At 36.9% G+C, this 27,889-nt stretch overlaps 2 protein-coding genes across 3 annotated transcripts in view; one reads left to right on the top strand and one right to left on the bottom strand.

Annotated features, from left to right (window-relative positions):
* Positions 1-9,166: 9,166 nt before the first annotated feature.
* On the bottom strand, positions 9,167-14,931 carry arl3l1 (ADP ribosylation factor like GTPase 3, like 1). Its single transcript, XM_038276905.1, has 6 exons — positions 14,668-14,931; positions 13,838-13,981; positions 12,968-13,084; positions 12,638-12,688; positions 11,326-11,511; positions 9,167-9,636 (listed from the first exon to the last, which is right to left on the bottom strand). The coding sequence occupies exons 1-6, from the start codon at positions 14,683-14,685 to the stop codon at positions 9,589-9,591; spliced, it is 564 nt and encodes a 187-aa protein (XP_038132833.1). The 5' UTR covers positions 14,686-14,931; the 3' UTR covers positions 9,167-9,588.
* An 11,972-nt stretch (positions 14,932-26,903) lies between these two features.
* LOC119777899 (regulator of G-protein signaling 14-like) overlaps positions 26,904-27,889 on the top strand; it is a 30,436-nt gene continuing 29,450 nt past the window's right edge. For both annotated transcript variants that reach the window (XR_005279990.1, XM_038276903.1), the window contains exon 1: positions 26,904-27,076. Coding sequence is in view for 1 of the 2 variants with exons in the window: in XM_038276903.1 (XP_038132831.1) it covers positions 26,945-27,076 (132 nt within the window). In the remaining variant the exon portion in view is untranslated. The remainder of the gene's footprint in view (positions 27,077-27,889) is intronic.

The raw sequence follows: 27,889 nt of genomic DNA, 5'->3' as shown, positions 1-27,889 counted from the left end.
GTGTTGTGTAAAAAAAAAAAAAAATCTCAATAAAATACAAGGGATAAAGAAGCAATCAGAGATATCAGAGAAAGATAGGGCTAGACGGATGGAATAAACACTGTAATAAATACAATCAAAGTTGAACAGATTATTAAAATGTAGTTTTCATAAAGCTCATCAGCAGAGGGAAGTGCATCAAAGGATCCTGGTAGATGGCTGCTCTAAGGAAGAGTATTGCTGTCACTTCAGAAAATAAATTTTTGCTAATTATATTGTATAAACGTGATAATTATATTGTATAAATGTGATGGTATATGGTATAAATGTGATAATTGTATTGTATAAACGTGATAATTATTAGCAAAAATTTATTTTCTCAAGTGACAGAAATACGCTTCCGTACTGCTCTGACTTTAACCTGGAAAAAAAAAAAAAACCTGGATGAAGAAAATGGAGGCAAAGGACATGGCTCACTAAATCGTGATTAAAACATTGCTTTGGCAGCTTGGACTCTGTGACTTTCTGATTTTTCTCCAGATCCTGGAAACTTTATATCCAGATGAAATGCAAAACGTGCTTTTGTCTGAGAAGAAGGCGTTAAATCTAGTTTCAGAGTATTTTACATAGAAACACTTTGTGACACCCAGGAAACTCAAGAATGGGCCTCTCCTTCCAAATAATCTCAGGTTGTCACTGTATTTGCTGCTTGTAAAGCTTTTTCTTCCACTTAACTTTCTTATAATCATGCATGAAAACATCCCTCTGTAAAAAAAAAAAAAAATCTTTTTGTGGCTCCACATTCTCACCAGCGTAACAGTGACTGTTTGCACGGCAGCATTCAAGTCAGCAGTCACTTCATTGTTGGTCGACCATAATTTATTAATCTTAGGCAATATTCCAACTTTCTCTGAAGCTACATTTTTGTAATTTAATTATCTATTAACAGCAAGAATCACATGTTGATAGCTGCAGTTAAAACAGGGTCTATTCAGATGCACATTTAGCACATGCACAACTTTTTAAAGAGGTCCGTCAATAGAAACCATCAGTCAAAACATTAATTCATGCATTCATAACTTCCATCAATAACTGGTGATAATGGCTGAAATGTTGTTATGTGAAATTTCCTTTGTGTTTACTTGGATGTATCCTGCTTAAAATTACAATTTCTTTAATTTAATGGATTTTTTATTTATAACACATTTTTACGCTCTGCTGCAGGACCACCATTTGTTTCTGTCTAACAAATAATCATCGGTTTTTTCCTGTTTTGTATATAAAAAAGAAAAATATTTCAAAGAACCTAACTAATGAGTTGAAAAGCAGAGGAACCATTTTGTGTGAAAATATTTAATTCAGTGCATATCTGTACACATTTAAAACAACCCTAGATGTATATATCTATATCTTTGTTTAATACGCAGACTTTGACATCATAAACACCATGACCCACATTTCATGGATTTTTGTTTTCCAATTATATCAACAGACAGACTAATGGACAGACTGTAACTTGATCTTAAGGACAATATTTGGACATGATTTCGGCCCATGGGAATCTGCACACTTTAAATTCCTTGCTTGTGCCGGCAAGTTGGTTGTCTGGTTGACATTTTATTGGCAGGCCTAACTCGACTGTGACTATATGTTCAGTGACAACAGCAAAGTGACTCCCCAAGGTTTCCAAGGCAGCTGATTGTAGGCGGCATTCTCAGGAAACACCAGCATTATCCATTTGTTCTCAGAGAATAGGAAATCTGAAACTTTGCTCATTTCCACAATAATGTCTGTTTTCTCTTTCTCTCACTGCATATAAAGCAGCTTGCATGAGAAAAAAAAATTTTTTCAGTTGCAAAACACTGTTCATCAACAAGATCTTCTAAGATACTCTTGCTTCCCTCTGTGTTTCAGGATCATACTAAGTGTCAAAATTGGAGAACTAAAGCTTTTTTGATTGTAATGTGAAGGAGAGCTTTGCTTACAAGGCCAGAGAGTCTTATAGCATGTGTATGTTGCTGAACTCACACAGCTAACTGTTATTTTTACTCTTGCCAATTAAGAACAGCCTAATAATAAACCTAATGATGATGTTTTTTTTTCCGTGTCCCATCGGGAGAACTGGAATCAACCAAGGCTGATATAACAGCTTCGCTAAAGCCAGGTGATTGTTACATTCCTTGTATCATAAATATATGATGCTCTAACTCACAACACGGCTTCAGGACCCTTTGCCTAATCTTACCTCTGTGTTGTACCCTAGTGTTCCTCTTACAATTCAGTTTGCTCTGAAAGCTCTGAACAAACCATTTTTTTTTACCCATAATATATAAAGTAGTTTATATTTATCATGATGGTAAAGTTTTCTTCAATCGTTACGTCCACCGGGCTTGTTTGGTGGGGGCAACATTAAAGAAGACCACACAAGGATTTTGTTATTAACTGAAAATTGAATTTATTAAATGATACTAAAGAAACAATATATGAAAAAGGGATGAATAAAATGGGAAATAGAGAATGGATTAATGCAAAACCCATCAAACCAAACCAAACCAAACCAAACCAAATGAGGTTCTGAGGAGGTAAGAGGGAAAAGCCTCCTGTCTGCTGCTTGTATGACAGCTTTTAAAGCATACAAGCACCAATTAGGGCAAAACAGAACACCTGCAGAAGGTCTGCCTCCAGAGCCCTGCAAGGAAAAGGGTAGAAACCCACTGCAGCCGTAACACAGTTAAAAAGAACAAAGATGAAAGAAAAGCTTAAATCTAATAGATCATCAAATCGGATTTTATTATCTTTATCATATGTGGAATCGTCATTAGATTTACAGTTAGTTTATATTAAAAATAATAAGACTTTTTAAATGTTTTTAAATACATTTTTTATGTTTTATAAACAAACAAAGATAATCTAAGTAGCTACAAAATGCAGTTTAAATGAGGATATTAAACATGGCGGTTTAGGACAATCAGAACCTACCCATCCCTGTGTGAGACAGTACCTGCCTCTGATTATCTCTAATGTTTTAAATTAGTGTTTAGATTCACCAAACATATCCATGCTTAATAACTGACAGAATAATATGATAAAGTTATCATTTTAACAGAACAGGAGTGCCTGGTTGAACCGTTAGTAGCAGCCAGAAGGTCCTGATTTTAAATCACACCCTGAGGTCTTTCTGCATAGAATCAACATGTTCTGCCTGGTTATCTGGGTACCGGTACTCTGGTTTTCTCCAACTATTATCCTTAGGCTGACGGGTCAATCTACTTTATCTTTTCGTATGAGTGTGTGTCCATGTTTGCGTGTCTCTGTGTTGCCCTTTGATGACTTCTTGACCTGGTCAAGTTGTATCCCATATGTTCTGGCTATCTAATAAATAGGGCCCCCCATGGCTCTCTGCAAGACAAGAAGATGGACTGATTGAACTGAATCTCTCTGATATGAAAAGGGCCAGAATATCTCAAAAACAGTACTTGATCTAATAAAATTCAAGCACAGATAAAAAAAATTGTTTGCATAAATCAGCATCACCATTTCTATGACTTTTGGAAGTAAACAGAGAAAACTGCTGCGAGAACCATTATTTGCAAATCTGGAAAACCAGGAACAGTGGAGAAAGCAAAAAGAAGGGGCCAAATCTATCCACACTGACGTCAGTTATTACAAATACTAGATGGCAGTCATGCTATAAGATTGGACAGCCTTTTCCCTCAGTAAAAATCTATTTTAAAACTGCTTTCTGAATTTATTCTGGTTATCTTTGTTAGACAATAAAATCTGTTTAACCACAACAAACATCCAAGAGTAAAAAAAACAAAACAAAAAACACCCCCTGAAAAAATAAGTAAATATACATAAATGTACGGAAGAGGATTAGGGCCAATGGAAAAAAAAAAAAAGTCAGCGGTAACTGATTTTTAAATTTATTTCAGTATAATATGAGAAAAAAGTCAGAATTCTGACTGTTTCTCAGAATTCTGACTTTAATTTCAGAATTCTGACTTTAATCTTCGAATTCTGACTTTAATCTCAGAATTCTGACTGGATTCTGACAGCTAACAAACATGTTAGCATCAAGCCATAGCCATGTCTGTTTTAGAGACTAGCTCCCTTGTTTTAATCACCTTCTGCTCTTCCAATAATGAAATAGCATCACCAGGGACCCCTCAGGCACGTAAAATGTCACCTAATTCCGTCATTTTCCACCAATGTGTTACTGGCCCTCCCAAATAACTCACATCTTTGTCAGTGAAGCTGAGTGCTCCCACATCTCTTCCTTCATGGTGCCCATCTACATTAAGATCCACAATTCTGAGATTAAAGTCAGAATTCTGACTTTTTTCCCATATTAAACTGAAATAAAATTTAAAAATCAGTACATTTTTTTTTCCAGTGGCCCTAATCCTCTTCCGTATATATAAATTAAATCTATAAAAGGGCAAATTCTTTTTCACACCAATGTGTTTTATGTGTTTAGGAACTAGAACTGGGCTTCAGAGAATTCAACTGGAGTTTCATTTAAAAAAAGAAAAAAAAAAATGCTCTCAAACTAAGTACAAAATTCCTCATCTCAAACCACCTCATTAATGTTTCTCTAAACTCAAAGCATGAATCATTTGTTACCTTATAATTTGCTGGCTATAGCATGTGCGAAAAACATTAAATATGCTTCATACATCCTGCAGTGCTACACTGAAACTTTAAAAATCCAGCCTTGCTTGTTTAATATGGCCCTAAGCAATCATGGAAGGAAGGCAAAGCCCACTTAAAGAAAGAAGATGAAGGCGTTCTCTCAGCTTTGTCAGGGCCAACCTGACCCTCAGAAATTGTTTCGTAAAAAGTGTCAAACCACTTATGCACAGCTGGTGTGCAAATGGCTTCAATTCAGTCCAGAAAAATGAAAGCCCTGAAAAATCGACATGTAGTGTTTATAAAGTCATGATCAAACCTATTTAATGTTTAAAGAATTAGAGACACTGGCCTCTACAGTAACTTAAACTGTTTAATTTCTTTAAAAGCTTCATTTAAAAAGACCTAATCTGTTCTGCAAAGTTCTTCTTTAAGAATACATTTATAAAATTATTCTTAAAAGTTCTTGTCAGCTGCTCACAGAATCATTGCCTTTATTGTTTGTTCTGCTGCACCTTGCGGATGTTACTTATCTTTCTCATTATGGATCTCTCCTCTCCATCTTGATCACTTATCTTTCATATGTCTGTATCTTTCCAAAGCCCATCTGCTCATAAGTGGAAATCATTTGTCACCTTGCTAAGGATATTGGCTGCCGAGCTAAACTGTGTCTAGATCCATTTGTCTTTTATTGATAGACGAAAAACAACATCATTCATTCATGTTTACTTTTTCATTTAATTCATATACTTTATTTCAACCATTTCTATTTGGATATAGATTTAGCTCAGAGAAATCTTGTACTTGTACACATGGACAAACTCCAGTTAATTTGTTGAAAATATACCTCAGAGTCTCTTTGTCTCTGTTTTTGCTTTCTTTGGTGTAGCTTCCAGTCATAATTAGGAGTAAACCTACAGAGATCCCTTCCACCCGCCCAATTCAAATCACTCAGACAACATTTTGTACTGACTGGTTTTCAAATGAGCTTTGCTTGTATGTAGTGTCCTCTGGTTCTAAGCTGCATCCTTTAGCCAATCTGGACTGTTTCCCAGATGAACCAATGGAGAAGTGGAAGCAGGAGGCATAGGAGAAAGCCAGCAGGAGTAGGAAGCAAACAACACTGAAAATGACAATAATGACGATGGTGTGTAGCTCCATGTGGTGCCTCTCTTCAGGAGCCAGCGTCGTAGAGGCCTGGACGCTCAGAGCTGTTGGCGTAGCGATGAAACTGTTTGGAAACAATGGCTTGACAGAGGCAAAGTGCGGCACTACTGACATGATGAGGAGTTGTAGTTCCTTACGTGGGCTAGCTGGGCTCACTGTAGATGATACCTTAAGAAGAGACACACATCCAATCATCCAGTTTACCACATTTCAAACAGGTTCATCATGGTGGAGTGTGGGCTGTTTTAACTATCAGCTTCTCTAAATGACTTTAAAGTCCAGAAGCCAATGAGTCTCACTGCTTATCTAAAATCCGATCAACCTCATTGATTATCAGTAAAGTAAATTTAAAGATCAATCACTAACTTTTCATGGACATAAAAACCCGTACCACAAAGGAGTCAGAGGACATTGTTTATTGAATGACTAAACATGGAACTATCAGTTCAACATAGAGCAGGAATTATTGTAATCAGGGAGGAATACAATGTTTAGAGTCCAGCACCTCTGGCGATGCTTTTTCCCCCCACAACTACACAATTCTAAGAAAAAAAATAAAATAATTTTAAGATTCAGGCAGAGTCAAAAGATTCCAGATAAGCAGCCCTAAATTGCATCCGCTATCTTTTTTTCCACGTCTGATTATTGTTCATGGGATCTACTAAGATTTCCCCCGCAATTGTAAAGAGGTGCAAGTCGCCATCTCTGTCAGATGAAGATGCAGATGCACGCTCTGATCCACGCTCTGATGCATGCTCCGTAAAGAGGGAGGGAGGAAAACAGGATCTTGGGACTTTGTCCGTTCTTGATCCTGTGTTCTTATGAATTGGAACAGTGCAAGACAAGAACATGAGAAGGCACAGGGAGGCATATTGTTTTTAACTCTGAGCCATTGATTTTACTAGTGTTTCAAATTTTTAAACATGAGTTAAAGAAATATGGATGCAAAAATGTTTGAGACAAGACAATTAAAGGATTGTAAACACTGCAATGACTTAAAAGGCAATGGCGATCCTTAAAGTTCTGGATTGCTTCTTTTCTAACCTCTGGTTGGAGCTAGGTGTGCTACATTGCTAATGTTACAGCTTTTAGCTAAATGAAAAAAGGCAGAGTTTAATGCTCTGGTGTTTCATCCCAATCTATTATGCAGTGTAATGCAGTTTTGGCTTTGTTGTTCGACCCTTGGATCTGTTGCTGAAGCCTGAGGAGCCTCCAGCTATTAGCACTAAATATTTAAAGGTATATAGGAGGATTTTTGCAGAAATGGAGAAGACCCTCTTTACTAAAAAAAAATGCACATGCACAACCCTGTACCTACTCCCAAGAGGGAACACCTATTAAAGGTGCATGAGAGCATGCACAAGTCCATTTCTCCTCGTGCTTGCTTTGTTAAAAAGTTTGCATCGTTCATACAAGCTTACTTTCCAAAAGAAGATTTGCAATTTTTCCACTATGTCAGACTCACCATTGGTAAGTGAAAATGGGGACGAGCACATAGGACTGCCTTATGTAAACATATCATAAAGATGATTGACAATTAGGAGGACCACTTATTTTGATGATCCACCTGGAAAAAGAACATCCTCCACTATATCTGTAACATTGAATTTAAAAGTAAGGAAAGCCTTTAGAGTGATAAATTATAAAATATATTTTTAACCCCCTTTGGCACTTGGATTAGCTTTACTATGTTAAGGTTGTTATTACCTGACAGCACTGTTTTAAGAAACGCGCTTCCTAGCTGCTTTAAAAAAAAATCAATGCTCTGATTCTTTCTTTTGCTCTTACCTGCAGCGTCAAAAAGCTGTGCTGTTGTTCGATATCTTCCTTGCCGGATTCAAGGTTTTCTTTTGGTGAGCACAGATTGGGGAATTATCAGAAATGAACGAACAAAAAGAGAGGGAGGGCTGGTGAGCAATGGAGAAGAGTGGTGGCTGGAGGACCACAAATAACAGGGAGGGCTGCCATGGCAACACAGGATAAGGGACTGCCAGTATGACAGTGACATCATAACACCTCAGTATGCTGTCATTTATGATGTACAATAAGTGTAGATGTTTTAAACAAACGAAAGAGAGGTTTAGGTAAAGCATAAACAGAGGTGAAGATAAGAAAATGTGGCCTAAAGTGAAGCTTCTAATTAATTGACGTCAGGAGATAAAAGTGTTTCCCTGAGCAGAAGCTCCATGATAACAGCAAAGAGATTCCTTGGTGTTTTGGAGAATAATTATTCAGAGCCTTTGGTGAAGCCACCTGTCATCTTAAAAAAGCCTCATTGCATGCCACAAAATGCTGTCTTACCTCCTCTCCTTTCTTCCTATCCCTGCTCTGTCTGCCTCCTTCAAACTACAATAATGATCTATTTTTCACAACAAGAAATTGGTGTGGAACCCCCTGGTGAGGTACAAGGGGGAGCTCAAAAGCAACCGAGTACTGAAAATGTTCCACCTTACTTCGGAGTATAGAAGAAAAAGAACAAATTCAAGAACATTTATTGACTAACCTAAAAATAGAAAAAACGTATAAACAACAGAAAAAAGGAACAAGTAGTCATTAGCATACTTTAATGAGTAAAAGGACACAGAATGGACTCGGCCAGCTGTTGATTTCAGAGTGCTTTCAGGTGGTTAATTATGTCTTTACACAATGGAAACAAAGGATCCATTACATCCAAATGCAATTAGAAAGAGCGGAAAGGGGAATTCAGGGAAAGTTTTTTTTTTGCATTCACCAAGGTCAGTCAAACAAACAATACATAAGGAATAATGACAGGATTATGTGAGCCCTGAAGTCTAGAGGATCTCTGACAAATGTCCCCTAAGAATAGGTAGCTGACAGAGACCTGAAAATCAATGGTCTGAACACATCTTACAAAGTGCATAAAAACAGGCTTTGTCCCTCCGAGCTGCTTCCACCTTGTAGGTGATTTGCATTTCCGCCGGAGGAACAAACAGCGTTCACAGCTGGATGGAAGAGGTATCATGTGACAAAAAAAAAAAAAAAAAAACTGTCGATGAAAACCAGAAATAATGCAGTGAGAAGGGCAGTCAGCAATGTAATAAGTCCCAAGATTAACATATAAAACGTTTCAAGAAAAAAATAAAAACAACTTTCTGCTGAAATTACTCAGTCTCGCTCTGTTGGTGTAATTTCCTGCACTGTTTGCTCTGCTATGCCATTAAGATTTGATATCTTGTTTGCTATGCCATGTAAGTATGTAATTCTAAACTGTTTTTTCTTTCAGTCTTGCTGCTCAGCTTGTCTTCCTCTTGAATTAAAGTAAGCACTTGTCAGATTAGCTCATGATTGTTTCATTCTAAAGCATTTTGACATTAATTCAGTTTCTGTCCATCTAATCCATATAATTCAGCTTTTTCTTTTTTTGTCCTTGAAATCCGTCTCTCCTGCCTAAATATGGTGGTAAGTCTAAGATATGGACATTTTGATTGTAGAAGTATAAATATGATTCAAAAACATATGCTACACAAAACACAAATGACTAATTTTATTGTCGAAATGCATACATTACACATACACACGGACACGCCCACACAAACTACTAATGTATGGCAACACACTAACATTTCATTTCAAAATGATAATACCTAAAAGGCTAATACATTTTAGAGCTAGAGGTACTTCTTTATATCGACTACTTTGGAAAAATATTCATAAAAATAACAATTCATAAAAACAAAGTTGTTCCAATCTATGGGGTGAGCTTAGTGCATCATTAATAAACGAAGTCAATCCCATTGTGTGATGCTGATGCTCTGATTGACTCTGGTCAGTGTTGTTTGGGACTGTGCTTTATTTCTTCCTGTTCACAATGTTGTTGCAAATCCAGTTCATTCCATCCTGTTGGGAAAATTAAATATGAATTACATATACTAATCACTTGTGTGCATAAATGCAAATATACTCTAAATAGAGCTGCTGTCCTGATTTTTCAGTACATGCTCATGCTTAACTCTAAAAAAAAAAAATCATATTTGTTCAATCTTTTCCCATTCTGTAACATTAAAGCCCCTACATCTAATTTCATCTATCTGGATATATTGCTACAAACAAAGTAGTTCATAAGATGTTCTGTTTCAGAAAAGCGTACCGGTATCTAAAAAATTGTCTGATTGGAGTGCAGTGCAGTGCACAACCATCTTCTTGGGAATATTTATTCTAGTTTCCCACATCTGATCATTTTTTTTCTACCATTATTCTTTGAAAACATCAGCTATCATGTCTTACCCCAGATATTCAATCTTATTGAGGTCTAAACTTTGACGAGGCCGTTCTAACACATCAGTGTGCTTTGATCTCTATAGCTCAGGCTATATGTTTATGCTATTGTCCTGCTACAACGTAAATCTCCACTTCATTCCAAAGTCTCAGATTCTTTCAGGGATTGCGCTGCTTTTAATTTTATCAAATTTCTCCAAAACCTTAAGGCCATCCTTCATGTGAATATCCCAACAGCATGAGGCTGCTGCCACCATGTTTCCATGTAGAACAAAACAATCTATTTTGGTTTCAACTAAGCAGATCACTCTACTCATCTTCATTTGGATTAAAGCTAATTTCCTTCTACTATACAAATTTGCAGTCAGCAGTCTAGTTGTAAAAAAAAAAAAAAAGAAGAGGGATGGTGGAATATTATTTTTTTTGGAAGCATATATAACCTAATTAATATAGTCTATTAAATAGTGTTGCAGTGATACCGATACCAGTATCGGTCGGGGCCCCGATACTGCACTAAAATGGTGGTATTGGTATCGGCAAGTACCAACAAATAGGGCACTGATGCCATTTTGAGAGCCAAAAGTTTATTCAACTATTGTCACCCATTCCAGGAAAAACGTTCTTCTGGATTCCCTTTGTATTAGTGTTTTTTCTGCTTCACAAAGGTAGGCAGCAGCTTGACAAATCCATGATGGCAATTATTTTACATCCAACTACTATGCAGTTCTTCATATATATACACACACACACATCAATTTCAAACAGATGGTACCGGTATGGTATCGGTATCGGCAGATACTGCACAACCAGGTATCGGGTCCAAAAAATGGCATCGATGCAACACCACTATTTCCCTAAAGCAATATGCATGGTATGGTTGTTACATGTCAGGTACTGCAGGCATTGACCTTGACCGAAACAGTCCTTCCCTGGACTGGCATGGCTACCACTGCCCCTACATATTTAGGGACAAATGCAGAGGACAAATTTCCCTCTGGGATCAGCTTCATAGTCATGGTAGGCCACTTCTTTGATTTTATTTATTTGGCTCAGGCTAATCATAAGCCCACAGCCCACCATTTATTTATTGCCATTACTGTTAATATATAGCAGAAATGTTACAAGTGTTGTAATAAAGTGTCACAGGGGATGGTATGGGATGGTGATTTAAGAAGGGGGATGCCATCCCGAGTACTGTATGCACTACTTTGTGTTGTGTGTCTTCTGTCCAATAAAATCCTATCAAAATGTACAGAAGTTTTTGGTTGTAATGTGACAAAAAGAATTAAGAATGTAGTTGTTGCTCATTACCTGAACTCCCTCCCCAGACACAGCTGAGCAGGCCTGAATTTGCCATTCTCTGTCCCGGTACGTATGCAGGTTGAGCCCCTCAGCAATCTCACTGGCTGGTGATGCTGTTGCCAGATCCTGCTTGTTAGCAAAGATGAGCACCGGAACGCCCTTTAAATTCTCCTCATCGATCAGCTCGGACAGCTCCTGCACAAACAACCTTTGAGAGCCATGCAGACTGACGGAATAAAATGTTTGATGAAGAATGCTGATGTATGTCTCCAAATTAAATTTGAAGTTGCTTGGTTAGTAGAGGAGTTCGACTGTGCTCCAAACTTGTAAATGAATAGGATACACTTGTTCAGTTTAATCTAATATTGAGTAATTGCTGAATATTGCTAGGGGCAAAAATTTAAACCAACATCCCAATTGATGCTTCCCACTCATTACAGGTATTACTATTAGACTAGCAGTCCCTTCCACATTAAGGACCTGTTTTATCTTCTTTATCATCCGGATCATCAACATGTTTGGTTTTATTGTTTGCATTTGATTTTAACGTCAACATTTTTATTTCTCAGATTAAGGATCGTGGGAAACTTCATAACAATGTGAAAGTTTTAGGACATACTGCAAAATAAATGTATGATAAAGAAATTATTTGATGGAGCAGTTGTTGGGCTTTTAGCTTCAGTCATAATAATATAGGATCACTGTTTTTCTTTACTAAATCGGAGGTTTCCTGGGCTGCATATCCCACCTAATGAAAATTGGTTGAAAAGACGTCATGACATGTGTCTAGATAACGTCTGCATTTGGTTGTAAAGGAAAAGGTGAAAAGCCATAATTTTCAGGTTTTTAAAAGTCATATAAAACCCAAAACTATTTCTGAACTAAATCATGACTGTGAAGGAACAACCAAATTTATCCTAAGAAATGTCTAAATGACATCTAATGTTTGGTTTATGTAATGTATCAACAGAACTATTGTCCTTTTTATTGTCTTCTTTATTATGCCTAAATGAAAAAATCACTGGGTCAGAAATTGAGTAATGACACAGGGCCTCTGTTTTTATACTTGTTCTATTGTTACTCTGGGGTCATGTTTTAAAGCAAGTGTAGCCTATAATAATAAACATAATTTTCATTTACTTCCAAATGTATTTTTCTCACAGTGAATAAATGAACTAATATGATCATTTTAGGGTTTCCTAGAATCTAAAGTGTAAGAAAGAAATTTTTGTTTCTTTTCTGATAAATGTAGAGGACATCATTTTTGTTTTTGTGATCTTGTCTGAATGCTGAGGGTTACAGAATGTATTTCCAAGCTCACCAGTCCTGTCTCCTCAAACCTCTTCTTGTCTGCGCTGTCAATAACATAAATCTGCAAAAATAAGATATACAGTTTCTTAAGCACTTAAAAATAAAACCATTAGCTTTATGCAAACATCAAATGAAACATTTTGCAATATTTAAGAGGCCAGATTGTGTTATTCGCATCCACTGGTAGATTTTCCTTGTTTTCTCAAGACGCCTTCTTAATTCATCATATCAAGAGAATTTTGATAAAGCCATTTTTTCTGATGTAGATGACCATCCTTATAGATACTCATTTGGATTAAAATAATGTAAAAATGCATTGAATTCGATCAACATGACTCACCAAGAGGTCCGTGTTTTCCAGGTACTTTTTCCAAAAGGGTCTGATCTTCCTCTGTCCTCCAATGTCCCAAACATTGAGTTTCATACCATGAGACGCCACGCTCTTTATGTTAAAGCCCTGAAAGAAACCAGAGAGAGCAAAATGTCACTGACAGCCAGAGGCAACTAGGAGGAGGCCTCCTAAAACATGTAACTAATAACTCTAATCTTTGCAGAGTCTTTCTCCATCACAAATATGTTATGCATCAGTGAGAGATTGGTCATTAAGGGAAACAGAGCCAGAGTGTTGATCCGCAGACGTTTTTCACAACATCTTGCGCCCGTTTCACTTGGCAAAGTTGTGTAAGGACATTATCCCAAGGGGCGGCTGAGGAGCAAATCTGAGGATAAGACCAGAAGGATCAAGCCAAGAGTATGGGCTGATGTGTCAAGTCTGATTTACTTTTGCAGCCACTGTCGCCACGTCTTTACTGGTCGACATCCACCCTGCCTGGAGAGCACTGACACTTGTCTGGAACCTGGCAGTACATCAACAATTTTCTTGGAAGAGTCAGATAAGGACGTCAGATAATGACATTAGAGATTAGATGATTGCATCAGAGAAAGATGATAGGGAAAGGAAACCTCAGCTTTATGTGAATATATCCTACAGGAAAATGTGTTGGAGAGATAAAAAGCCAGGACGTGGTTATATAAGGCTGAGAAGATGACTTAACCTCTAAAAAATAAAACAAAGTGTTATTTCTATTCAAGAAAGCTAACATCACAAAGACCATTAACTCAAAAGCACAGAACACACTTTAAAAATGGGAAGCCATGATTGGTCAGCATGTAGACTGCATGTTAATCTGCCTTAATGACTTCCTCATACCTGTGTCGGTGTGATGGTGTTCACGTCCTCGGAGGCGAGGGTTTTCAGCAGTGTGGTCTTGCCTGCGTTGTCCAAACCCAGCAGCACTATCCTGACCTCTTGCTCCGTGGAACCTTTCAGCTTCTCTATGACAGAGAGTAAGCCCTGTAGGGCAGAGGGCGTCAGGGGCAGGAGGTCAGATAAAAAGGCAAGGCGAGGAATGAACCACATTCTCACCAGTTACATAGCAGAGCATCTTTCAGTATGTGAGGGAGTTAAGCACTTGACCAACTGGTTGATCTCAGTGAAGCGGCTGAATCAAAGTAACCAACGTGGTTTCCACCTGAAACCCAATAAAATCCTGACTGCTCTCTCTCTGATCTTAGATCAAAGATCTTCTTATAACTCATGTTTCTAAGTTTCAGTGCGCCTACCCCCCTTCGGAAAAAAAAAAATCATCTGAAGCTTCATTTAGAAAACCCCTGGCATCAGATGCTCCATTCATTTAATAGAACCCTGTTTAATGTGATTAGTCGGAAAGGTTGCAAAACAGTTTACATGGCACACCAGGACTGCCACACTGCTGACAACATGCAGCAAATCTTTAAACGCAAATGACAGTGCTTGTGATTAACCCTACATCAAAGAGACCAATGTAACGGTATAATTAGAGTTGAACTGACGCAACCTGAGGAATCAGGATAATCCATCCTGGCTGAGAACGACAGAAAAACAATATTGAAATCCTGAATAGTTCATCTTGTGAGATTCATAACCACGGCAGGGAAACAAATTCATGTCGGCTCATGTTCGACTTTCTAAGTCATGCTGTAGAAGATCAGATCACCTACCTTCTGAGCCTCTCCCATTTTGATGTGTGTCCTGTGGCCTTGGCTAACAGGCTGCAGCTACATTCTCCAGTGACACCCACACAGGTGTGTAAGCAATCCAGATCAGGCAGAGTATCTATCCGGACGACTAACCTGCAAACACTGCTTTTTTTACCCTCTCTCCTTCTCATAAAACTTTTCTAGGTTAAGTGCTATGAGTGTAAGTGATAATGTCTACCTGGGCGTCAACAGCTCCTTAGTGCCACTGCGAGCAGGAAGGGAGGGAGTATGGATGGTGACTAGGATTAGGAGGCCAGAATTAGCCCTAGCCATCCATGCAAAGGCCGCTCCATCCTCCTCCCTTCCCCCCACTCCTCGGTCCATCCCTCCATCTCCACTTTACAGTGGCTTTACCTGGATTATCCGTTCGCCACCTGCTGTAAGAGGAAGCTAAACAAACAGCCCCTTCCAGTCACATACACAGAAAATCATACATATGGTTGCTTCTAATGCAAGAGACCCTGATCACTTTTGACTAAGTGAGGACAAGTTTAACATCTATATATTTAGGGTCAAACCGAAGTGTTTAATGAGAGCATTTCTGCTTTCGTCCGTCTCTTTCCTCATATGGTTTCTTTTTAGGGGAGTGGACGGATTTATTGTTCAATATAGTATATCCATTGCAGCCTAGCCACCATTAAGCTGCCCTGTGTAGAGAGTGCTTCTGTGAATAGAGCATCCAGCAGGATTAGTGACAATTAATCTCTATCCTGTATTTGGATTAAAATATTTCTAGGCCCTTTTCCGCAACCAAAGTAGTGTTATGTCACAAGAACTGTCCATACAGCAGGAAAACTAAGTATCTGACACATTTTTCATCACATGTGTACTTCAAATCGGCCAAAAATATTGCAAAAAAAACCCCAGAATAATCCATACAAAAGTTTAAAAAAATAAAGGCATACACAAATTAAATTATTTCAAACTGTTTAATGATGCCAGAATTTAATGAAATATAGAGTTAAACATCAATATGGCTAATAAGTCCACTGGTGAGGTGGGATTTCGGTCCATTCCTTTACACAAAGGAGTCTTTTCCTCAATTCTGATCTTGTATTATATCTCTACATTTTCAATCAGATTAGTTTTTTTTTTAATCAACATACAATTTCCTTTGCAATATTTGAAATTAATGTGGAAATTAAATGTTTTTCAGTACGGTGTAGACGGCTGCACACTCCCATCAAAAATGTACCAGTACTGGCGTTCTTCAATTAGACAGTCTGCCAGAACCATATAACTCTGGAACTAACCCCACACCATCATGCCCTCATCTCCAAGTGCCCTAATACATTAGAATTGAATTGAATTTATTTTCAGACAGAAAAAACAAAAAATCAGCAAACAGTAATTACAAAGAATCTCAATCACACCTTCATATTTATTGATTTAAGCATACAAACCATACCACATGTCTGTATAACAAATAGAAACTAATAATATAACCAAACTAATTGTATACACCTAAATCTTATTAATTCATATCTCCCTCTTGTTACTCAAGACGTAAATAATAAACTACAAAATTGTTTGTCTTTATCAAAATTACATAATTCCTCAAATTGTAGCTGTATTTTACTGGCTTGTCCAAAACTTCTGCCAAAACTTTAAATTAGCTTCAAGCTTTTTTTTCCACCAGTGAAGAGTGAGTTTAAATTGTGGGAAATTTGTTTTTCAGTGCATTTCTTTGAAAAAAGCCACCTTTCAAAATCTTGGTTGTAGCAGGTTTATGGTATATTTCTTTCCCCCGAAGTTCGGAGGTTCAGCCCTGTTAATAAAGTCATCAGTACATTTTACAACAGCGAAGCTCTTGCCAGGCCTATATTGCTGTAAATGACTTCTTATTTTATTCGACCATGATGAAAATAAACCTTTCTATTGACCATCAATGTGAACCAAATCAGATCATATGCATTTGCACTGAGTAGATTTGTACTAAAACATACATTTTAAGCTGTATACTTGGGTTTTCATGCCTATTTACACCTGTACTCTGTTTATTCAATGCTTTGTCCCTAATTTCCCTAAATATCTTTTATTTGTATGTGTCCTACTTCATCTGGTGAGAACTTTGAAATTAACCTATTTAAAAATAAGTAATTTTGCATAGAAAACTGGATATTCTCTCAATATGCTTGTCCTTGTCATCTTCCATCAGTGACCCCGACAGAGAATGTAGATTTTTTTCTCTTTAAAAGGAAAACACAATAAAAGTGCATAATGAAATAAAGTGTAGTATTCTTCACAGTTGAATGCAATTCGCTCTTTCCTTTAGTATCCTCTTGGAAATGGTATTTGACCAGGGTTCTATGCATTCCGTTCCAGCTCCCTCTGCCTTCTCCTCTCCTGGTGTTGAGCTGCCAAAACGCATGAGGTCACACTGATTAATGAGCACCCAGTACAAAATATGTAGCTCCAAGATTTGTGGTGATCATTATAAAACCCATCTCTTGTAAATAAACAAACAAACAAACAAAAAAAAAACACTGACAAAGGGAACAAAACAAGAGGAATTAATCAAGCATGACCCATGGAGGTCTCAGACTGTTACATCATATCTAGTTAGTTCATGTTAAATGTTCCACTTTAATGCTTAGAAAATGTGCAAATCTAACTTAAGCTCTGGGCAAGGAGACAGATGAATGTTAACTCCAAGATGTGATAAATAGTTTCACGCTTTTCATGGTAAAAAGTTTGTTTACCAACTGATAAGGAAGAAAAAGACAGATGGAATGGATGAAAAGTGCATTAAAAAGAAACGTTTATAGGGTGAGCTTAAAGAAGTCAGAGGTATGCTTGAAAATAGCAGCGATAAGAACGTAAAAATAAAACACAATGCAACAGTAAAATGTAAAATAAATCATCTTAATGTAACACATCCTTGGTTTAATCCAAGTAATTAAAAGAAACAATTTGGTTTATTTATGGGAATTCTTTGAATAACTGTGCTTCCGATCGGTTGTCAATGTTGCAGGAAAGTCTATGAATTGCAGCCCTGGAGTCAAAATGTCAGTATGTGAACAGCGGTATGGCAGTATTTACATGTATGCATTTTTCCCAAAAGAACCCTTTGAGCAACAACGTTGCAGATGCACAGACTGTCTTTAGATGCTTTACCTGACATAACAATACTCTTTTAAAGGACAAACTGTTATTTGATTTGACTGTTTTGCTTTCTGAGCCTCGTAGGTGAAGGTTGGTATTAGAGTATCAGAGTTTCATAAGTTTCAGTAAAAATAACAGTTTACAAATAAAAAAATATTAATATTACAAGGACATTAAGAAATTCTGATAAAATATTGTACCTCACTGATCATCAAAGTTTTGCTTTTATAACTGATAACCTTTATTCAGTGTAGACTTAAACCTCTACTTGGCCACTGTTACCATAACTGACCCTGCTGTCAGGAATCCCGTTTGTGTGGTCTGTTTTTGTGTTTCCTTTCCTCCTCCACCAGGTGGTGCCCCATCATCATTGGGTCTCCCTGCACACCTGCAGCTCATTGGCTCAGTACCTGTGGAGTGTTCTTAAGCTGCTGACTGACCCAATTAGCGTTATTCCTCCATGGCTAATACCTGAGGTTAATGTAGATTTGCAAATTAATACAATGAAAAATGATTGGAATTTAAATGAAATAGGGATAAAAACTGATATTTATTTAAGAACTACATATAATAATTACCTTAAAATTTATACAGATGGTTCTAAGAATTTAAAAGGTTATGTGGGTATAGGAATATATATCCCAGAGTTTAAAAAATGTATTCATAAAAGAATATCAGATCAATTGTCGGTTTTTACAGCAGAAATGGTGGCAGTTATATTAAGCTTGCAATGGGTGGAGGAGATTCGACCAATCAGGGTGGTGGTGTGCACAGATTCTAAAGCAGTAGTGGAAAGTATTAAGGGAGAAGGAAATAATAGAAAAGATTTGGTATTAGAAATTCATCATATTTTATTTAGATTATATAGGGGTGGTATAGATGTTTGGTTTTGTTGGGTGCCAGCACATGAAGGAGTAAAAGGCAATGAAAAGGCAGATAAATTAGCTAAAAGGGCTTTAGAGGGGGAAATAACAATTTCAATTCCTTTTGGAAAAGGAGAAGGGAAATCACTTATTAAAAGTAAAGAAATGGAGGAATGGCAAAAAATATGGAACGAAGATAGGAAAGGAGGAAGATTATATGAAGTGCAAAAGTCAGTTTGAATTCGAAGCATTAATGAAAGAAACAGAAGAGAAGAAATAATAGTTAGTAGATTAAGAATAGGTCATACCTACTTAAATGACATGCTTTATTTAATAGGGAGGAAAAATAGTGATAAATGTGAGAAATGTGGTGGAAAAGAAAATGTAGAACACATACTGATGAACTGTAAGTTATATGAACACAAAAGGAAAGAATTGAAGAGAATAGTTAGAAGTATAGGGCATGAATGGAATCTTAAAGGAATATTAGGAAATGAAGGAAACATAACAGATATTCATAAACTAAGGAAAGCATTGTTTATGTATCTTAAGAATACAAAATTAAATAATAGAATCTAATAGATGTGAAGTAACGCTGCTACACACTCATGTACAGTAGGTGGCGGTATGCACCTTAAAAATGACTGCCACTACCTTGATGCCAGAGTGTTTGCCAATAGAGGGTACTCTAGCCCTGCTTAGTTTAGCAGAGTCTAACCTAAGCCTTTGTTTTGCCAATACAGGGTACTCTAGCCCTGCTTAGTTTAGCAGAGTCTAACCTAAGCCTTTGTTTTGCCAATACAGGGTACTCAAGCCATGCTTACAGTAGTTTAGCAGAGTCTAACCTAAGTCTTTGTTTGCCAGTTTTGGATTGTCTAGCCAAGCTGAGTTTTTCTAAGTCAAACTGAATTTTTTTCAACCTGAGTCTTAACGTTGTTTTTGTCTTTGCCTCTTGGCAGGAAATCATTCTCCAAACTGGATTTGTTCGGTCCTTCTCTCTCTGGAAGGTTCAACTGAGCTTCTAACTGAGCTGGGGTCCCCAAGAGGTCGGTTGAGCTTCACTCCAAGCAAAGGTTTCTTCTGCACTACAGCCCGTTCAAGTACTACAGGAAATCTGAGTTGCAGTAAGCTTCTCCATTCACCAAGAAAGAACTGCAGTCTGAGTAACCCAGTCCACCCATCACCAAGCAAGACAATCTCTGGTACAATCCTCTCAGTCTGGACTCCAGACTGAGAGGATATCTTTCCCTGGACATGTTTCCCTGGAGAGGGGAGTCTGCAACCTTTTCCTTCAATTCTAAACCTAAGATTCAAATTTCCCACTGAGCCTGAACTAGCCGCAGTGTCTTCCCCTCACCTTTCAGTCCCTGTTGAGCAGTGCTCAGAGCAGCACTGGATTCTTCACATTATTCCTAAAATAAACCTGTTTAAACTTTTCCCTGGTCTCTCTGTTTGGTCTTCTGCATCTTGGGGTCAGACTTTAATATAATCATGACACCTGCTAATAACCTGTTATAGGGCACTAAGTGAAATACTGTAGAAATCGAAATTGCAAGCAAAGAGTGATAATAAACATTGGAGTCTAGGAAAAGTCAAATTAATAAAATATTACATTTGTGAGTGGCATAGAAGTGATCAAAATGGTAACTAGACCTATATGTGGTTTAATCTGTTTATGCTGGTGAAGATTCTTAGTCATTCGGGTCATAGCCATTCCAAAAAAGTAAAAAAAAAAACAATCCACTGGACTTTGTTTCCAATTTTGAATATGTTTTGCTTCCCATCCAGGAAGCTTTTTCAATTTTTTTTTTTACTTTAATGGACAAAAAAAGAGATCCTGACAAATTTAATCTGCATTGCTTTAGTGTTGGCATTGAAAGGGTTAGCAGCACTGACCTAAGTCACAAGTGTAGTTAGTTTGTTTATGGTCAAAATTTGGTTGGTTGAATAATTAAGCTACATGAAAAAAAGGAGCAGTTTATGACAGGCAGCCTTTATAAAATACTTCCTAAGAGGAAAGAAAATCTAACTTCAAACAAAATATGATAGACAAGCATGAATTAGTTCCAGTTGGAGCTGTTTTAAAAATTTTTAGGCTGTGATCTATGGATCTAAATCATTTCATTTTAACCTGGATGAACTTCACGATTAGTTTTTGGTAAGGATAAACTGGCCCATCATGGCATATTTTACACAAAGCAGGAACCAAACAGGAAACCCTTAGATGCCATCTAGTTGTCAGAGCCAGAATGTCACCCAGTTATTTTTAATAAACTAAAATTAAAATATTGTGATGGACAATAGTGTTTAATAAAACCATATTAGCAACCCTACAATTCAAATTTTATAAATGGCTTTGAAAAAACAAACAAAAAAACAACTACAACAAAACATAACGATGACTAGCCGTGCGTGATGCCGCTAATTTCCATTCTACCTAAAATTTTATTTAATTATGTGAATTACTAGAATTACAAATTTACTAATTTAGCATCTGTTAGCCAGGAAAATGTATTCATTTGAGCTGAAAATTTGAAAAACTTAAGATGATATCATTAAGTACATCCAAACCATAATTGTGTAGACCTTTAGTTTTACCAATAACTTATTTTTAGATTTCTATAGGTTTCTTTTTCGTATGCTGCCTGTTTTGTCATCCAAAACAGGCAGCATATGAAAAAAAGTGATATTGAAAAACTTTGCTATAGAGGTTTTGTGAATTTTCCTATGTTTGCATAGAGGGAGTGTCGGTGTTTACCCATGTTTTAGTCTTTGACCAGTTATGCTAAACATCTGCTGGCTGCAGCCTTGTTTCTTAAAATAAACCTACACCTCCGTCAGTTCATTTACCCTCTTAAAAAGAAAGGAATTAGAAGAGTAAGAAATACTCAAGCAGTCCAAACAAAGCCCTTACCCTGGTCCTTTTTAAGCTTGATCTTCATTGCCACCCCCATTACTAAGACAAGGACCAAAGCTGAAACACCACAGATCACCAAGATCAAAACTGCGTTGTCTGAGTGATGTCACATGGAGGGACAGAGTGAGAAAAAAGTAGAACAAAGAAAATATGAGGTGTTAAAATCTTTTACATTTTTCATGCATTCAGTAAAAGTAATAAAACAATTTAATAGTGAAAGCAGAAACAGAATGACTACTTACTCTCGATCTTGATATCGAATGCCTCTGATTCACAGTTGCCACATGAGGTCTTCACGCAGCATTTGTATTTACCGTTTTTTTCTGAGAGGACTTTTTCCATTAAGACTGTGTTGTTGTTATAGTCTTTCCTTTCTACACCATTCAGAAACCAGGCATAGCTCAGGTTCAGATTAGGGATGTTGTGAGAGCATGTTAGTGTTATGTCATCACCCTCCTCTATGGGGTCCTTAGAGCTTTTGATCTCAGCTTTAAACCCTGTTGGAAATAAAAAGATCATTTAGGTTTCAGAAAATAAGATTATTGTTAGGCTTACTTCTTAGTTTATAAAGTAAACATCTTGGAGAACAATATCTACGATGTTCCCAATATGATCTATTTGGCACATTCCTTGTCGATGCAGGCAATAGTTCCAATGAATTACAAGTATGCATTTTCAGTTGTTTTCTTTTTAAGTCTACAGACCTTCTTTTACCACACATCTGACTTAAAAATCATATGTAAAACTTCTAGCTCTTATCTTAAAGTAAACATGTTAAAAACAAAGAATCAACATACCTTTTTCGCACTCAGTGCTATTATAATCCCGCTCACAACATTCTACAAAATAAAAAAGAACAAAATACATAAATATATATATTTTGGAGAAGTCTTTAAGATCACTTTTATCATCAATGTTGACATTTCTGACCATAGTTCCTTAGTTTTTACCTTTTTTAATATTACATCCCTTACATTCCTCAGAGACAGAGGAAGAGCAGACACAGGCTATAGAAAACAGAATATAGAAATGAATTAGATTTAAAAACAATCAACACCCAAGCAGAAATATTGGAGTATAACCAGATATTTGATGAGTTTTCACCAATAAGAAGTCCGACCAAAAGATCTCTCACTGTTCTGGTCATTCTCTGTAAGCTAAGAGTGATGCATGTAAGACAAATATAAAGAACATCTAGTAATGCCAAAAAAAAAAAAAGTAAGTACTTAATATGTGCTTCAGATGTCTTGATTTTACCTGGATTGTAGCTCCGGGCGCGGAGTGGCGCAATGACTTGTTCTGCTTTGCTTAGTCTAAATGCCTCTGTTACAGCAAAAGCTAGGAAGAGCTGATTATAAACATAGATAAGGATGCAAATTCATTCATTCCTGGAGCCTCACAAACACTGCTACTGTTTTTTCCTGCTCCGAAGGCAGAAATGACAGCTGGTGATCACAGTGTGGGTGCAGCTTTAACGCAAATTTGTTCAAATATTTTAGGTCTCTATAAATACGAAAAGCTTGCTTCCAGGTTATCCACACAGAGAAAAGTTCACAGCCACACAAAATCAACAGGCATTAGTAAGCAAACTTTTACTATTGTTAAGGTTCCGTTTATTGATATTTTTAAAGACTAAAATAGACAGATGTAAGATGAAGTGAAGTATAAACTCAGAGAGTACTGAAGTACTGAAGTCTAGTCTGTTATCAGAAAAAAGCTGTTTTCCTATGCAAAGTAGCTGTTCTCTTGGCATATTATATATAATGAGACCCATATATAAGATACTCTAGCTAAGAAATATGTGGGTTGCAAAAAAAGAAGAATTTTGAGCATGCAGATATATTTAATAATAAATTGTTTTATAGTAATAGTTTTATTTATTCTCACAGTGGCCACTAGAGAGTGTTGCAGATCAACTTTTCTTCCCTTTTCCTCTGAGGAAAAAGGATTCTGGAGCACTTAAAAAAAAACAAAAAACAGAGAGATTTTGCAGAAGCCATGAAAGTGCCATTTAAGCACCAGCTTGTTTGAAAATACAAACAGCGAAAAGATGATCACTCAGAAACTGACAGATATTTTTAGGGGTGTATCTATTTGCATGTCAGCCACATCCAATGAAAATCATGCTGAATACATGATCCACTTTTCTCCTGTTTCCTCTCTAGTTTATGTCCCCTAACATTTTAAAATGAAAGCAAAAGTCTACTTTACTGACTACTCATGTCAGACACTCAAATTAGCTCAACCCAGTTCCTTAAACTGATAGAAAAACACCCTACATTTTAAGGAAGAACAGAAAAGAGGGAACATACCTTTACTCAAGTTTGATGTTATATTTCTTTCTACAGCTAAACTCTATAATAACACCCCTTGATATGTCAGATTACCTGTTCTGCTTCTATGCTGCAAGAAGGAACGCAAGGCTGTTGCTATAGGTGGTAGATAATGATGGACCTGATCTATATTACACACAACTGTCAGTTTAAAGAGAAAGAACAGGCCTCAACAAGTTTGAATCAGCTTAACGTTCATTACATTCATAATAGCTGCTTAGGAGGGAAGTTTCATCCTGGGTGTTTGAGTCATTACAGAAAATGAACAGCTCAATTTGTCTGGGAGGTAATTCTGATGCACTTTGTAGGGAAAACGTTAGTTACGACATTTCCTGCCATTCAAGTTCTCCTCTAGGTTTATTTTGTAGAAATTTCATTTCCCCTCACCTCTAGATCTCTGTTGTTTCCAGTTATATTTGTTAGTTTATTTCTCTTCCTTTTCATTGCTCTTATTTGATTCCATGACTTTTAGTATTTACTAGTCCTGCAGTCCGGGTTAAATCCATTCATTGATAATTAAACAATCTCTTAGTTTAAAAGGTAATGTTAAAATTATTTCCAACATCCTTACAGTCTTGCATTCTTTTTTTTTTACGATCCTCATTCAGATGGGCAGATCTTTTTTTTTTTATACTGATCTTAGTTTTGCTGGAGGTTTCTTCCCACTTCCTGTTTGCTGTTACGATATGCCTGCTAGGCTTCCCTCAATGAGACATTACTGCAAAATCAAAGACTTTATACCATTATCTGGATTTTCTTACACAGAATTTCCTCTTATCAATCAGCATTTGATAATCATCTATATCTAATCATGTTGAATTTAAATCAAAGCAGGATTTAACTGGACTGTCTCTGAATATTAATATATCAGTGAACTGGGGATAATAAAACTGGATTCAAAAAGGAGGCAGTAGAATTAACTCCTGCTTTCAGGACATTTTTTCCATACCTTGACTTGGAGATACTCTGTATTTTCACTTTCATAAAAGAAATAAGTAAGGGGGACTTTAAGATAAAAATGTAACTGTTACTTTGGGTTTCTTCCAGGTTCATATTTGGGTCCATTCAGAGAATTCAAATTGTAGCCTATAGCTCCTCTTCCTTAAGCTTTGGTGAGGTCGACAGTAAGAAAACCATTGTCGGTAAGAAAGCAACTCCTGACTGCTGACGCCAGACAGCCTTTATCTTTGGGGACGTCATTACAGGAAAGACATGCAAATTTGGAAAAAGAACAACAAGAGAAATAGTTACACTAACTGAACCAATGGATGACGCCAAGATATATGACGTAGAGGACATTTTAATGTGTCTAACAGAGCATGGTGAAGATATAAGCTACTGTATGTCCAAATATCTGCCCTAACCACTTTATAGGGCACTGTCTAGGGGTTAGGCCATTTCAGATGAGTCTCTGAACGTCTAGTGGATGAAAAAGTAGAGAACTCGAAATTTCCTTCAATGCACCTTAAAGAGTTGTGATCATCTATGGTCACTGGAGCAGATAAATCCCATAATGCTTTGCGAGGAGAGCTCTCCTCGCAAAGCATTATGGGATTTGTTGTCACAATGGCCCACTGTTGCCATAGGCTGTTGCTACCAGAAAGTGGAGACAAATAAAGATGGGGCAGGCAACGTGTTGGGGAGGGGAAGTCACATGACTAACAGGGAGCGAAAAGTTGTATCTGTCCGAACGGGCAGTTAACTTAGTTCACTTTAAAGTCCACTCTATAGGCCCCACTCTATATAGTGATTGAGAGATTTAGGGGTTGGGGCGGATGTTAGAGCACAGCATGTACTTGTTAAACTCTAAGGTGGGCTGTGCCTGTATGTCCTGTCATGCAAAGGATTGTGGGATTCCTTATAGGTCCTAGGCTCTAAATAGGAACACTGCAAGATCTATGCTACATGAACTATGATAGGAAGCATCCAGCTTATTTTCCTTCCTCCTTCCTTACTGCGAGCGCTTTTGAAACAGCATCATGGTGACCGCTGACACGCTCCTGCTTTGGCTTTAGAGTTTTTACTAATAAAAAAAAACTCAGATGAATCTTTGCTGTCTTTAACAGTGGAAAGTGAACTAACACCAGTAAATGTGCCCTACTTTCTAAATACTTCCCTACACAAATATGTTACATTTAATTTTCTTATTTTGCTAATTTGCACATTTCTGTTACTTCACCAGGCCTGGATATAGTGGATGCAAACTGTTAAGATAAGAGTCCTATTATGAGTGCAAAGGTTGACTCTCAGTTTTTTTCTTATTTACATACTTTATAATTTTTAGAGAGAAAATAAAAGAGCAAAATAAACAAAAGCCACAGCAATGTATGGAGATTACAAACAGCTATATTTGACGCAGTTTTAGCCTCACATGCAAAAGTAAAATTTGCTTTTTGATATAATTATTTCAAGGCACCTGAAATCTAAAACACACTCAGGGTATAGGTAACCATACCGAAATATGTAAAGTAGGTAAACTGTTGTAGCCAGACACTCTTTTAAACTTCAGATAAAATGAGTTATAGGTGTCAAAGCTTTCTTCAAAGAACAATTGCTTTATTATGAGCTTTCTTGCAGTTTTTTTCAGCCCATAAGTTTTCTGTTAATCAAATTAGGATGTTAAATGAAAGACTTCTTTCACTTAACATATTGAAGGATAAATAAAGTGCTCGATTTAAGTTCTTTTGTCAATGTTTTATTTACATTTGGGAACACACAGCTATCTCTAGCCCTCAGTAGTCCTATTTATAATCCACTGAGCCTTAAAAACTGCCTTGCTGGGCACTAATGTAAGTATATTTTAAAACAAGAAGTTCAAACTTCAAATGGCAAATATTCACAGTTCACTGTTGGTTATTAAACAAACCATGACAGAAATGTTAAGAAATAAAAGATGAAATCGGCTCTGCTGGTCTAAATTAGCAGCCATTAATTAAGGGTGGACAGTGCCAGCTGTGCAGTTTTGTAGCACTCTTACAATGTAGACATGACCCACGGAGGAGGTGGATGTTGTCATTTATATGGTCTCACTTACAATGGTGGCTATCAATGGACTTTTAAACAGGTTTCCTGGCCTGAGAAACAGCTTATCCCTTAAGCAACAAGGGAAATACCAGAAATGGCAAATCTGGGGCAAAAGAAAGGACACAAAGGTGAGTAATTGACTTCTCTATAAATTTAGCTTAAACATGCATATATGTTAAATAATTGCCTTAGCATTTTTTTACAGGCCTACCCATTATGAGTTTTATGTAAAGGTTTATTATATTTTTATCTTTAGTCTAATTAGAAGCTAGACAGAAAGTGGCATTTGATTGCTTATTTGAAAAGCTTACAATTTCCCAGCTTGGAAGTGTCAAACTAAACTCCTCAGGACCTCTTAATCCTGCTAAGAACCTAATTAGTTGCTTCAGGTGTGTTACTTATAACAGACGCATTGAAAAAGGTGCAGGACACCAGACCTCAGGTCAGGAGTCTTGTCTGCATCTCTAATAATGAGAAACTAAACTATTTAGTAACAGTTTGTAAATAAAAGTAGAATTTTTCTGTAAAACAAGACGGTCTGATAAATGGCTTAAGGTGACCTGTTTTCTTAACTTGTTTTTTATACTTATCTTAAATGGGTGCTTTTAATTGTGGGTGTATATAACTCTAACTCTGTATTTAGATTAAATGGGTGGTTAAGTATTTAAAGATGATGGGAGTTGTCAATCAATGGTTGAGATTTTTGGCAATATGTGGTCAGATAACACAGTGAGGTTGCTGTTGTGGTTTATGGCATTTATTCAATGTTGCACAAAGAAGGTGCTGTTTCGGAAGTTACATATTGTGAATTGCTGGTTTATTTAGTCTCTTTAGCTTTACTGCTTTATGAAGAGGCTCCCGAGTTCTTTGATCAAAATGCTAATAGTCTAATTCGGAGGACTTCAACAGGAGGTCCGCGACCTCTAGGGGGTCCAAGGAGG

Source organism: Cyprinodon tularosa, unplaced genomic scaffold, assembly GCF_016077235.1.
Source record: "Cyprinodon tularosa strain WSP-4 unplaced genomic scaffold, ASM1607723v1 ctg129, whole genome shotgun sequence".
NCBI classification, from domain to species: Eukaryota; Metazoa; Chordata; class Actinopteri; order Cyprinodontiformes; family Cyprinodontidae; genus Cyprinodon; species Cyprinodon tularosa.
Note: the sequence above shows the minus strand (reverse complement) of the source record. Positions and strands in the feature narration are given on the sequence as shown.

Bases quoted from the DNA above. Each gene is read 5' to 3' on its own strand.
- arl3l1 (XM_038276905.1), bottom strand. The intron at 12,689-12,967 runs GTGAGTCATGTT...TTATTTTTGCAG, and splicing joins TGGAAAACACGGACCTCTTG to ATTTATGTTATTGACAGCGC. The intron at 11,512-12,637 runs GTGAGCTTGGAA...TTGTTTGTGCAG, and splicing joins GGTTTGAGGAGACAGGACTG to GAGCTGTCCGAGCTGATCGA.